The following is a 12,439-nucleotide window of genomic DNA, read 5'->3' on the forward strand; positions in this document are numbered from 1 at the left end:
AAGATCTAGGGCTGTAGTGTTATCACCTCCCTGCCCAGCTCTTCACTGCAGCAGGAAGGGAGGTCCTAGCCAAGCTCCATCCACATTGTAGCTGGAGCCACAGTCATGAGGAAGAGGCCCATGCAGGGGCAGGGAGTGGATCTGGACTGCATAAACATGAAATCCAGGGGTTACCCAGTATCATAGCAAGCATGGTCTAGAGGTTTTTGCGTTAGCCTTGGCTCAAACTGACTCACTGGATTAATCTCACCTCCTTCTACTTAACCCCAACTTTGCACTTCTGCAGTGGATCATTGCTGAGCTGGCCTGCTACACATATTCCATGGTGGTGGTACCGCTCTATGACACACTGGGCCCAGGGTCTATCCGCTACATCATCAATACAGGTGAGCCCCAGCTCCATTCCCTCCTGAATGAGCGTCAGCCCTCACCCTCCAGCCTCTTGGGTCACACTGATCGTTGGGCATTCATAAAAGGAATTTTACCTCTGCTCTCAGAAAATACTAAGATATTAGCCAGACACAGTGGAACATGTCTGAAACTCCAACACTTGGAAAGTTGAAGGAGGAGGATCAGAAGTTCAAAGTCATCCTCCACAGCACAACCAGCAGGAGACCAGCCTGGGCTGTGCGAGACTCTATCTCACAATTTGAAAAAAAGCAAACCAAAACGCCAGGGGCTTATATGATGGCCCCTGACCTGGCCTCCTAGGGCTAAACTGTCCTTGTTCAGGCTTCACATAAAGCCTCCTTCCTTCCCTGGGTCTGGGATGCCAAAAGAGTCTCTCTCCATATTTTCTAAAAGGCCATGATCATGTGAGGTTCCTGCGGCTTGGCATCACTCTTGCTGTAGCAGTAAATACCCCAGGCAGACCTAAGATAATGGGGTTGCCTGAAGGAAAATATCTGCCTCAGGAGGCTCGCTGACTTTTGCCCTTGACTCCTCCCAATGCTCCTGGTGCACAGGATGCATGGCACTGAGAGCCTGTCTCACACATTCATTTACACACCAGCTGGTATAGCGGCCTGTTGTGGCCTGTCCAGTCCCAGCCTGCACTACTCAGCCTGACTCCCCCCTTTGGTCCCCACAGCGGACATCTGCACTGTAATCGTGGATAAGCCGCATAAGGCTATACTCCTGCTAGAACACGTGGAGAGGAAGGAGACTCCGGGCCTCAAGCTGGTCATCCTCATGGAGCCATTTGACGATGCCCTGAGAGAGAGGGGAAAGAAGTGCGGGGTGGACATCAAGTCCATGCAGGCTATAGAGGTGAGAATCTGCACGTAGGGAGTTCATAGGGCTACAACTGGCTGGCTGCCAGCTCACAGCTGCTAGTTACCTACCCCACTCGTGCCTGAGGGTGGCTCTTCTGGGCCCTGCAGATCCATCGGTGGAAAGACATAGCAGACATTGCAAGGGGTAGAGGAGGAAGGCCTGGGCTTTGTGCTTGCGTGAACCTTCTAAGTTGAGACACTCTGACACTGGTCCAGCAGTGGCCCCAGGCACCAACAGATGGACGATGTCACCAGCCTGGGAGGCACTCACATGGCCTCTTGCACTTCCTCAATTGCAGAAGGAGTAAACTTTCATGTACCACAGGACTGATGGTCCAGGAACCTGGGAAGGTTCTTGTCAACAGGATCCAGACCCTTGCAGCAACCCACAAAATTAATTCTTCTGTACATGACCACCCCAGAGGCGTCAGATTGGTGGCAGTGTGTGGGCTGATAGAAAAGTGCAAGCCATCCTGGCCTCCTGAGCCCCAGGCTTGCTCAGAGCAGTTTTCCTCTACCATGTTTATGGGATGTAGTCCCTTACCCTGACCCCCAAGCCCTCCAGTTGTCCTCATGCCTCTCTCTTTCTGTCCTTCACTGCATCCGTGACCTTATGCACTCGTAACGCTTGGTGACATTAGCCACACCTGCACTGGCAGCTCCCCTCCTTGCCTTCCCACTGCGCACCATCGCTGACTGTTATCATCTAGAAGCCTGGTCATGCAGCCATTCTTTTGTGTCCGTTTCCCAACATGTCCCAAAACCAAGTGGCGTCTGTATAGTGCTGGCTTCTCCTTGAGCATCAGGCTCCCTGTCTATAGCACATGGGATGGGCCTGTGACCCCTCAGCATTCACCCTCTTTCCAGGAGCCTTAGGCTAGAATATGTTTGAGGAGGAACCACCTAAGTGGCATTTGTCACCACAGCCCATGTCTGATCAGGGACCCTAAACTCTGGGCTTTTTTTTTTTTTTTTTTTTTTTTGGTTCTTTTTTTCGGAGCTGGGGACTGAAACTCTGGGCTTTTTGTAAGAGCAAAGTGAGTGATTTTGACTTTTCTAAATTTATGAAAACCCTAGAGTCTTTTTAAGACAGTATTTTCTTTTTTTCAGGACTCCGGCCAAGAGAATCATCGTGTCCCCGTGGTAAGCTAATCTTCCAGCAGGCATTGGTGAGCAAGCTAGTGAGTAAGAACGGTCCTCTCAGAGCCCCTCACTGCACATAGCTGGGTAGACAAGCCAACCAGTACCTTCATATTAATAAACAGATCTTGTATGCAGCCTAGAGGCACCTGCCCAGCTGCCCAACATTGCTGTGGGCTAGGAGCCCAGGGAGGGACTGAGGACAGGAGAGAGACACAAGGACATCCAGGCCTGGCCACCCTCAGTCCTCTTGTAACATTGTTATGGGGAGGTCTTGTTTTTCTTTTGCTCTTTTGAATGTTGGGAATCCCACAGAGCATGAGACAGACAGAAACATCCAAGAACTAGAAGTGAACCTCATGGCCCAGGGGCTTGTGGCTCAGCTGTCTTTGTACTTATTTGTGTGTGTGCATGTGTGTGTATGTGTGTGCATGTGTATGTATGTGTGTGTGGTGTGTGTATGTGTGTATGCATGTGTGTGTATGTGTGTGCATGTGTGTATGTGTGAATGTATGTATATGTGCATAAGTACATATGTGTATGGTGTGTGTGTATGTGTGTGTGCATTGTGTGTGTGCTGTGTGTGCATGTATGTGTATGTGTGTGCATGTGTGTGTATGTGTGTGTGGTGTGTGTATGTGTGTATGCATGTGTGTGTATGTGTGTGCATGTGTGTATGTGTGTATGTATGTATATGTGCATATGTACATATGTGTGTGGTGTGTGTGTATGTGTGTGTGCATTGTGTGTGTGCTGTGTGTGCATGTATGTGTATGTGTGTATATGTATATGTGCATGTTTGTATATGTGTGTGGTGTGTTGTGTGTGTGCATGTGTGTATATGTGTGTGGTGTGTGTGTGTGCATGCGTGTATATGTGTGTGTTGTGTATGTGTGCATATGTGTGTGCGCATGTGCACGTTCATGTTTATATGTAGGCAGGCATTCATGTAAGTGTATATGAGCAAGTGTGGAGGTCCAATATCAGCCTCAACTGATTTTCTTTAGGTAGCATTCTTGAGATAGGGCCTTTCACCTGCCTCAAAGTGGGTCCTGCCAAGTGGGCAAGGCTGGCTGGCCAGAAAGCCCTATCAGTCTGACGGTCTCTGCCTTCCCAGTACTCAGATTATAAGCATTAGCACCATTCTGGGTTTTTCTTGGTTCATTTTCATTCTTTGAACTTTTCTGGGTGTCAACCCAAGCAATCCGATCCAAGGTCAGGTTACAGTGACGGCCTCTGCCTTCTGGACTGGCCATCAAAGGGAGGAGTTCAAGTTTCTCACAAGGCCTCTGGCTTCTAGGTCCTCTCTTGCTCAGTCTTCCCCACAGATCCAGGCAGAGCAGGCCAGAGCAGGCCAGAGCTCTGCTTCCTAGACCCCTCCATGAGTACCCTATGTATTCTTATATCTCCCCTACCCCTGACTCAGCCTCAGAGAACGGCTCCATGACCCTTCAGCATGCCCCATGTCCAGGGCTACAGTATCTACGACCAGTCATGTCCCCTCCCAGAAGCTCCCTTCATCTGGATAGATCTTGCTGGCTTTTGCACATCACTTCATATGCTACCTGTTTAAGAAGCTGTTCTCTGTGTGCACACGGACTAAGTGGGCTCCTTCTACTGACTTAGGGCCATGGACCCAGTGCTGTAGCCAGGGCCTGATACAGAGCTTGGGATGCTATAAATAGCTCAACAGCAAGCCATGCCTACTAGAAAAGAAGGGTCTTTGGTTTCTGCAGCCCAACCCCCTTACAAACTCTGCTGAGGCTGGAGGAGGAGATATGGGACCAGGTATAAGGTTGGTAGGACAGACATGGACCCATATACCATGCTTCTTTCTTCTTTCCTGAGTTATTACCTGCCCATCTTTCCAGCTATAGCATACAGGAGTGTGTAGCAGTCCCAACACATACCTCACTATAGCACACGCATGGGGCAGGGTGGTAGAGGGTCCCACTGGCTCTCCCCAACATATGTCTCTTCTCACTCCTGCAGCCCCCACGGCCCGATGACCTCTCCATTGTGTGTTTCACGAGCGGTACAACAGGTAAGCCAAGGTCCAGATGCCCCTCTTCCTGGATGCCTGACAGGAGACTTCAGGCATCTCTCGTGCCCTCCGTGGAGTGGAGTCAGCCTGGTCCTATTCAGCTACTGTTGTTGGCTTCCTTCCACCATTGCCCATGGTGGGCAAGGCAGGGCTGGGCAGATGTAGATAGATGGTGAGGGGACCCAGCACCTGCTAGACCCAGGACAATGGAGCCCAGGCAGCTGGAACCCGAGCTAGATGGTCTCTGCTCGTGGAGCCATTTATTTCTTGGAAATGGCTCTCCCCTCTGTTTTCTGCCCCTTCCTGGCCTTTGTGCCAGAGACCAGGAAGAGAGTATGGGATTAAAACCTCTTTCCTACCACTCGCTAGAGTGCTCCAAGCCAATCACTTAAGCCCTCTGCTGTCACTGTCTCCAAGTCCTCACCAGAAAGAAGGCAGTTGAAGGTGCCATATGATATGTGGGTTGAGATGTGTGAGGACAGCCATGGGCAAGATTGCCAGGAAGAAGACATAAATGTTCATGCTTGGTGCTGACCAAGGAGTAGACTAGCAAGAATAATCTAGAAACGCTTCCGGGAGAAGGTCTGGACACAGCACTTTGCAGACCCCCCTCCCCCGCCCCTGCTTTCACCTTGCTACTCCCCTCAGCACAGTCTGTGAGGTTAGCAGGCTTGCTGGCAAAACAGCTCTATGTGGAGGCACAGGGACCAGCCTCCTGCTCTTTGAACTTCTCTCCTGGTGTCCTTGTCACCACTGCCTCCCTGTTCATCCGTTCATCCAATGACGACTTAGGAAATGTCTTAATTGCTTTTGTATTGCTGTGATAAAACTCCATGACCAAGTCAAGCTGTGGAAGGAAGGGCTTATTTAGGTTTGTAGTTCTGGAGAATTAGAGCCCCGTGGTGGTGGTGGTGGAGACATCAAGGCACGGGTGGCAGACACAGTGGCTGGAAGCTGAGAGCTGAGAGCCCACACCTCAAAATGCAAACAAGAAGCAGAGAGCGCAAACTAGCAATGGCCTGTGTCTTTACAGCCCCAAGGCCTGTCCCCAGCGATATAGTGGCCTTCCTCCAGCAATGGTATATCTCCTAAACTCCCCACACAGTGCCACCAACTGGGGACTAAGTACTCAAATGCCCGAGACTATAGGAGACATTCTCATTCAAATCATCACTTGCTTCACCCTGAATGGACAATAATTTCCCAGCATTCACTTCTAGACCAAGGGCTGGCCAGCCTGATGCTAATTCTCAGTAGGAGCATTTGGGAGAGCGCTGACCAGCTCCAAGGCTGGGCTATGCAAGCCAGTGGGTCTCCAGGGGCATGCCTTATCAGACAGCAGATGGGGATGATTCTTGCCGTGGGCTCAAGTGGGTTTCAAGACATTTTAAAACTATATTTTGTTAAATGCTTTCAGAAAAGTAATCCAGCCCCCACTCTCCAGAGCCAGCCCAGAATTTTAAAAGTGTCCTTCAGGCTTACGTTGCTTTAAAAATAGCACTTCCTGAAGTCTTTTTGGTGTTGAGTTTCACGGCATGATTCTTTTTTTTTAGTGACATGGTTTGGGGGAACAAGTCACTGCTGTGGCTTTTAGCTTTGGATCTGGTTGCCCTCCAGGAGTAAGTAGCTTCGTGTTTTTAACAGCTCACTTGGTCGGTAGTGCTGTCCTTTTTATCTGGGGAAATACTTCAGGCTGTTGAAATATGCCGTTGACCAGCAGGAAAGGACAGATGTTATACCCAGCGCCTTCCCAACTGCGGACTCACATTAGAAGCCACACTACCCTTACCTAGCTGGGCAGAGGGGCAGCATTCATGGGGCTGGAAGACTGGCTGGAACTTATGTGTTCTATACTTTCTTCAGTGCCTGGCAGGTCTGACACAGCAAACAGACCTTTGGCTTGAAACCGTCTCGCTGGACCACATACTTGGCCTTCCTTGGATTTAGGCTAAGCCCATGTTGTGCCTCTTACATTCATCCTCTTGTCAGCATGTCATGCACACTTGTCCTTGATGTCCCAGCACAGCCACATGCTTTCTTTGCATGCCAAGTGTCTAGCTGTGAGCTTTGATGAAAGCTACGCTATTCTTCTAGTGGATATGACCTGACACCGATATTTGGCAGAGATTTCCAGGGGGAAATTCTACCCTGTGGGAGGAAACCCTAGAAGCCCCTAGTCAGGCCAGAAGAGAACAGAATCTGTCAGTTCTGTGCAGAGCCAGGTCCTACCCAGCTACTGGAAAACACCTGCTGGTTCTCTGGGGGACACCTCTCGCTTACAGTAGCGTCGGAGTCACATGACCTCTCTTCAGCCTCAGTTTCTGGAAGATATTAAGTAAATACACTTTGCGCAAAGAGGGTTAGCTTCTGAGTGGGAGCCAGACTTGTATCACTGAGATTTTGACCTGGGTCGCAGTGTCTCGCCGTCTATACAGCAAAAAAAACAGCTGAAGATCTGCACTCTGGTTCTGCAACCAATATCATTAAAAAACGCACGATGGTTTCTGTTCTCCGTGTGAGCAATCAGAAAACTTTTCTACATCCAGTTTAAAAGACATACTGCTAGAGATCCAGACTCATCCTGGACCAGAGCAGCAGATAGAACCTTCTGGAAGACTCACCTCACACTTCCCAAGGAGACCTTTGTTGTCCGCCCCCAGAGTCTGCAATGAGCATCCATTTCACCTTCAGCCTTTGGGGTCACACACAGAGATAACTTATGCAGATAATCTGAACATTTATGGGAATATTTCAAGAGTCTTATGGGTTATTTATAAAGCGACACCGGAATCTGGAAGAAAATTTGTGTGTTTCTTAAAGGTCTGAACTTTGGCATTATGCTGGAGAAGAAAAGAACAGAACTGAAGAAGCACCAACAGGGTTGGTTTTGCACCTCAACTGAGAAGGTTGTGAAGAATTTTCATCTGTAAAGACAACTGCCCTGAGTTTATGTTGAGCATCTGCATGTTAGCCACAAACCCACAACTCTGTGGTACAGGGATCTACTTTGTGACATTCCTCTTCTGTGTCTGGATCCTTAGAAACTTCCAGAACCTGAAGGTGAAAATTGCCAGGTGACTCTCAGAATACTTTAAGGACTCCAGGACCTCGAAGGATTCATATCTTGAGGGTCAGCTAGGAGAGAGAACATGGGCTCAGGCCTGAAGGAGCGCTAGGATAAAAAGCCAAGCACAGGTGAGGCAGCTCCTGTGAATCTTTATTTTTTCCAAAGGAAGACATTTTGACAACTACTTATTGGAAAAAAATGGTCACATTTTAAGAAACACATCCTTCTATATCCCCTTGAACATCTGCTGTGGTTGACATCACAGGAGGAAGCACCATTTCACAAGCTGAGACCTCATCCATCACACATCTTAGGCAGAGGGATACCTCTGTCACTTGAATTAGAAGACGAGGCTATGACTGATGTCAAATGGGTCACTTGCAAGATGAGCCAACAGGCCTCGGGGTATATAATTATGAGAAAGAATTTATTTTTATCCTCATTACTAAACTCCACCTGATCAGGGAGGGTAGTTCTCTCTTTCTGCCCCTGAATAAATGTCTTCATGGTCACTATTGGGCAACTAAGTGTCCCATGGTCACTGTAAGTCAGAGGCTGAGTTCAGAGGTACAGTGTCCATCCAAACTAGGAACCAGTGAGCTTCTTCAAGACCTCCCTGTCCCTGTGGGCTTGGCACGGAGGGGGGACACAATCCCCCACCCTTCTCCCCTCTCTGCTGCTGCTGCTTCCCAAACCTTGTTAGTAAGTGCACTGCCCTCTCCTACCAAGTTTGACATGGGGGAATCAAGAACAAGGAAGTGGGTTGTGGAAGTTGGGCGATGGTTGAGTGACCATGTCTAAAGCTCATACTTTCCTTGATGGATACTCTTCTGAGTTCTGATGTAGGCAGTGCCTCTCCTGAGCTTCTGAAACCTCCTCCCTCACAGCTCCTAACTCTGTCCACACTTGACCCTCTCTTCAGTTTTATGGGGAGAGAGTGTGGATCAGTTGCCTTTCTCACTGATATGACAAAAATAGCTTAAGGAAGGAAGGAAGGAAGGAAGGAAGGTAGGAAGTAGGAAGGAGGGAAGGAAAGTAGGAAGGAAGGAGGGAAGGAAGGAAGGAAGTAGGAAGGTGGGAAGGGAAGTAGGAAGGAGGGAAGGAAAGTAGGAAAGAAGGAAGGAAGGAGGGAAGGAAGGAAGGAAGGAAGGAAGGAAGGAAGGTAGGAAGTAGGAAGGAGGGAAGGAAAGTAGGAAGGAAGGAAGGAGGGAAGGAAGGAAGGAAGTAGGAAGGTGGGAAGGGAAGTAGGAAGGAGGGAAGGAAAGTAGGAAAGAAGGAAGGAAGGAGGGAAGGAAGGAAGGAAGGAAGGAAGGAAGGAAGGAAGGGTGGTTGGTTTCATCTCAGCTAATAATTTAAGGAAAGATAGAGTGAGTCTGGATGGGAAGCGCGGCACCAGCCCGCTGGTCACATTGCCATGGTCAGGAAGCAGAGAGGGCTGGATCTGGTGCTCCGCTCACTGTCGTCCCCCCCCCCCCCCCCCCCCCCCGCCGTGTTACTCACTCAGGCCTCTCAGCCCATGGGTTAACCCTGCCTTTTACTCAGGGTGGCTCTTCCCACCTCAGCCGAATCTCCCTGAAAATGCCTCACAGAGCAGCCCCGAGGGTTGTTTCCTAGGTAATCCTAGATCCTGTCTAAATTAACTATTACGGAGAGGCTCTGTTTATCCCACAGACCAGCCTGGAGAACAAATTCCTCCTAAGGCAGTGTCCTCTCCTCGATCCTCACTGTGGAGTGCTCCCACCTCTCCAGTCTGTTACTTGTTTGTGAGCACTGAGCACGGCACCGCCTCCTCTCTTTTCTCTTGGGGTTCCCTGGATCCTATTAACATCTGTGTGAGCTTAGGTTTCAGATTAGGATCAGAGACTCAGGTAACCCTCTCCAAAGAAATTCTCCTAATGAACTGTGCTTCTTTCCCTCCTCTTTTTTTTTTTTTTTTTTTTTTTTTTGTTAAAGGCAAAATTCACATAGCACATAAAATTAACACCCTCTTTTAAAAACAGTCTCAGTCAATAGTCCAGGCTGGCCTTGAACTCAAAATTCTCCTGCCTCAGCCTTCAGAGAACCGAGACTACAGTTTCGAGCCACCGCATCTAGTTTCAATTAACTGTTTGAAACTTGTTGTTAAATCTTTTAACATCTGTTTATTTATTTTGTGTCACGGCGTGCCATGCTACATATGTGGTACCTATGTGGAGGTCAAAGGGTAACTGCCAGGCTCCTAATGAAACCCTTTCTTGCCTTCTGTTTCCAGGGAACCCCAAAGGTGCGATGCTCACCCACGGGAACGTGGTGGCCGATTTCTCGGGCTTTCTGAAAGTCACAGAGGTGAATAAAGCAAACTCCCTATGGGGACCTTTCTCAAGGACACATCTCAAGTCTTTGTAACAAGGGTGTCAACCTTTCGATATTACCGTGTGACTCTCTAGTCTTCCAACGTCCCGGCCATATTCACAGTCCTCCTGAGGTGAACGTGGTGCAAGGGTCACGGGCTGGATGTGGTTCGAGTCGTGTTCTATTGTTGTTATTTTAGGGCAGGCGCTTGCAGGCAGGAAGTTCTTGTTTTTGCTAGGGTAACTTCACTTTTACAACCACGTTTAACCTCTAAAACTGTTTTGTTTTGTTTTTGTTTTGTGTTTTGTTTGGGGTCTTAGTATGTATTTCAGGCTGGCCTCAAATACCTGATGCCCCTGCCTCAGTTTCCCAGATGCTGAGATCACAAGCATGGGCCATCAGACTAGCTTTCCGCGCTAGCGCAGAAATGACCCATCCCCCAACGTTCACTTGATATCGAAAAGCTCTAAGAGCCCCGGGTGGGGGGAGCACGCAAGCCTGATTTCATTTTTCACTTCAAAACAGTAAGACCCATGAGCTCTGTTCCTTTACCTCAGAAGTAAGCCTCCACAACCCGTTTGTCAAGCAGGCTGGGTTTAGTTTGGCCATTTTGTGTTCAAGGACTACTAGAGTCTGAGAAACACCGGCAGCTGCTAATTGTAAGGCTGCCCTTAAAGGTAACTGCAAAGTCTGAAAAGCTCGCTCTGACCAAAGCAAGTTAGTGTTTATAAACAGCTAAGGAAGGAGGACCCATCCCAAGCGGGGTGAATATGTGCTTCCTTCAGGAGAGAGGAAGTTTCCTCCGCTGTGGAAACTGTCTGAGTGTGTGCTACACGGTGCCGCAGGGCATTCCACTCCAAATGCTGAGATGCTTTGGTGGGAAACTGAGACATGGTTGCTGGATGAGATCGGGTTCCGAGTCACGACCCAAGATCCCAAAGACTGTCCGAGCTGGCCCAAAGGCAAAAGGAGAGCGAAGACTTGTATGACAAGACAGAGGACAGTTAGGTCCCTCTAAAGACGTCCCCACCCTTCGCTGGCCAGAACAGTCTGACTCTGGGACCAGTCCCATCTGGGAGACGGCTGTGGGATAGTGCCCAGCTTGTGTATTCTCCCAGCTGTGGCTTGGTGTCTGGCCACCTGTTTGTGGCTTGGTCTCTCCTCCCCGCCACCCCCCCCAACACCGCCCCCTTCCCCCAACTCACAAAGCTGGCACAAACGGTGATTGGTAGAACTCTCTGAGCCACTTTCTCCACGAGGCCCAGAATGTACCATCAAGCCGAGACTGTGTGACTCCGCTCAGGTAGCCGGGGCGGCAGATGTTACTGGAAGGGCAGGAGGGGAGAGAGCCAGGCTGGCGCCAACACCAACAGACAGAGACTTCAAGTGAGGTGCAGGCCGTCCTGAGAGGAGACTTCCCTGCGGAGCCTGGCTCTGCTGGTTTATGTGTGCTACATGTGCCTCTTTGCTTCTGCAGATAACCCACACCCACTGGCGCTGCGACCTAACACTTCGCTTCCTATGCTGCCTCTCTCTCTCTCTCTCTCTCTCTCTCTCTCTCTCTCTCTCTCTCTCTCTCTCTCTCTCTCTCCCTTCCCCTCCCTCCTCCACCTCTCCTCCCCACCTCCTCCTCTCTCTCATCATTTTTCCCCTCTTACCTCTCTCTGTCCTCATCCTCCCCCTCCCCCACTCCCCCGCCCACCCCTCCCCCCCAGGACCATTTTTTTCTCTTTATTGTTTTATGACTCTCTCGTTGTCTTCCTGTCAGTGTTTCTTTCCTTTCTGTCTCCCATGCCCGTCACCTGCAGAAAGTGATCTTTCCGAGACAGGACGATGTGCTCATCTCCTTCCTGCCTCTGGCTCACATGTTTGAGAGAGTGATCCAGGTAAGCCTCCTACCTGGCTGACTGGGACCTGCCTGGGCTCCTTGTGTTCTCTTGCAGAGTCAGTGGGCCCCCACTTGTGCGGATGTACACTTTTCCTATTTGCCTTTAGCACACATGTTTGAGCGAATGGTGCAGGTAAGGCCCTGGCATCAGGGAGGCACCCTCTGTGCCCAGAACCTACACTTACGGCAGGGTCTCACCAGTCACTGGTTGAGTGAAGCAGGACTGACTCCTTTCTTAGAAGGTAGCACAAGGGGCCAGAGATATCTGAGGACCCTTGGTCACCCCACCTGTCCTCCCTAGGAGAGATGCTTCAGGAGACACCCAGACCCACCTCAACTTTCTCACAGACACACCTCAGCTGGGAGAGGGCCTGGTTGGTGGCATCGGTTCCAAGAGCATGACAGACCACAGAAGTGCTTTGCCACCTCCAGCTATATGTGGGCACTGCTCTTTGATGGCCAACGTGCTTCTGTTCCATAGCTTACAAACTTCTAAAGGCCAGAATGAAGCAGTAAAATTGTGGCATCAAACTGTCATGGCTCCTAGGCTGTAAGCCCGGACTATGTGTTGGTCCTCAGATGGCTCGTGTAAGAGTAGAGAGAGGGCAAAGCAGGGAATCCGTATAGGATGGTGGAGTCAAAGAATTTCCCGTGCACGTGTCATTGAAAGATTCAGCCAGTGAAAAAAATATATC

At 49.7% G+C, this 12,439-nt stretch overlaps 1 protein-coding gene across 11 annotated transcripts in view; it reads left to right on the forward strand.

Moving 5' to 3' along the window:
- Acsl6 (acyl-CoA synthetase long-chain family member 6) overlaps positions 1-12,439 on the forward strand; it is a 62,236-nt gene that overhangs the window by 21,748 nt on the left and 28,049 nt on the right. For 5 of the 11 annotated variants that reach the window (NM_001439549.1, NM_001439555.1, NM_001439548.1 and 2 more), the window contains 6 exon segments: positions 287-386; positions 1,091-1,269; positions 2,385-2,417; positions 4,407-4,458; positions 9,777-9,850; positions 11,665-11,742. In NM_001439549.1, the coding sequence (NP_001426478.1) occupies positions 287-386; positions 1,091-1,269; positions 2,385-2,417; positions 4,407-4,458; positions 9,777-9,850; positions 11,665-11,742 (516 nt within the window). 11 annotated transcript variants of the gene reach the window in all.

This window comes from Rattus norvegicus, chromosome 10 (assembly GCF_021556685.1).
Source record: "Rattus norvegicus strain SHRSP/BbbUtx chromosome 10, alternate assembly SHRSP_T2T, whole genome shotgun sequence".
Lineage (NCBI taxonomy): Eukaryota > Metazoa > Chordata > Mammalia > Rodentia > Muridae > Rattus > Rattus norvegicus.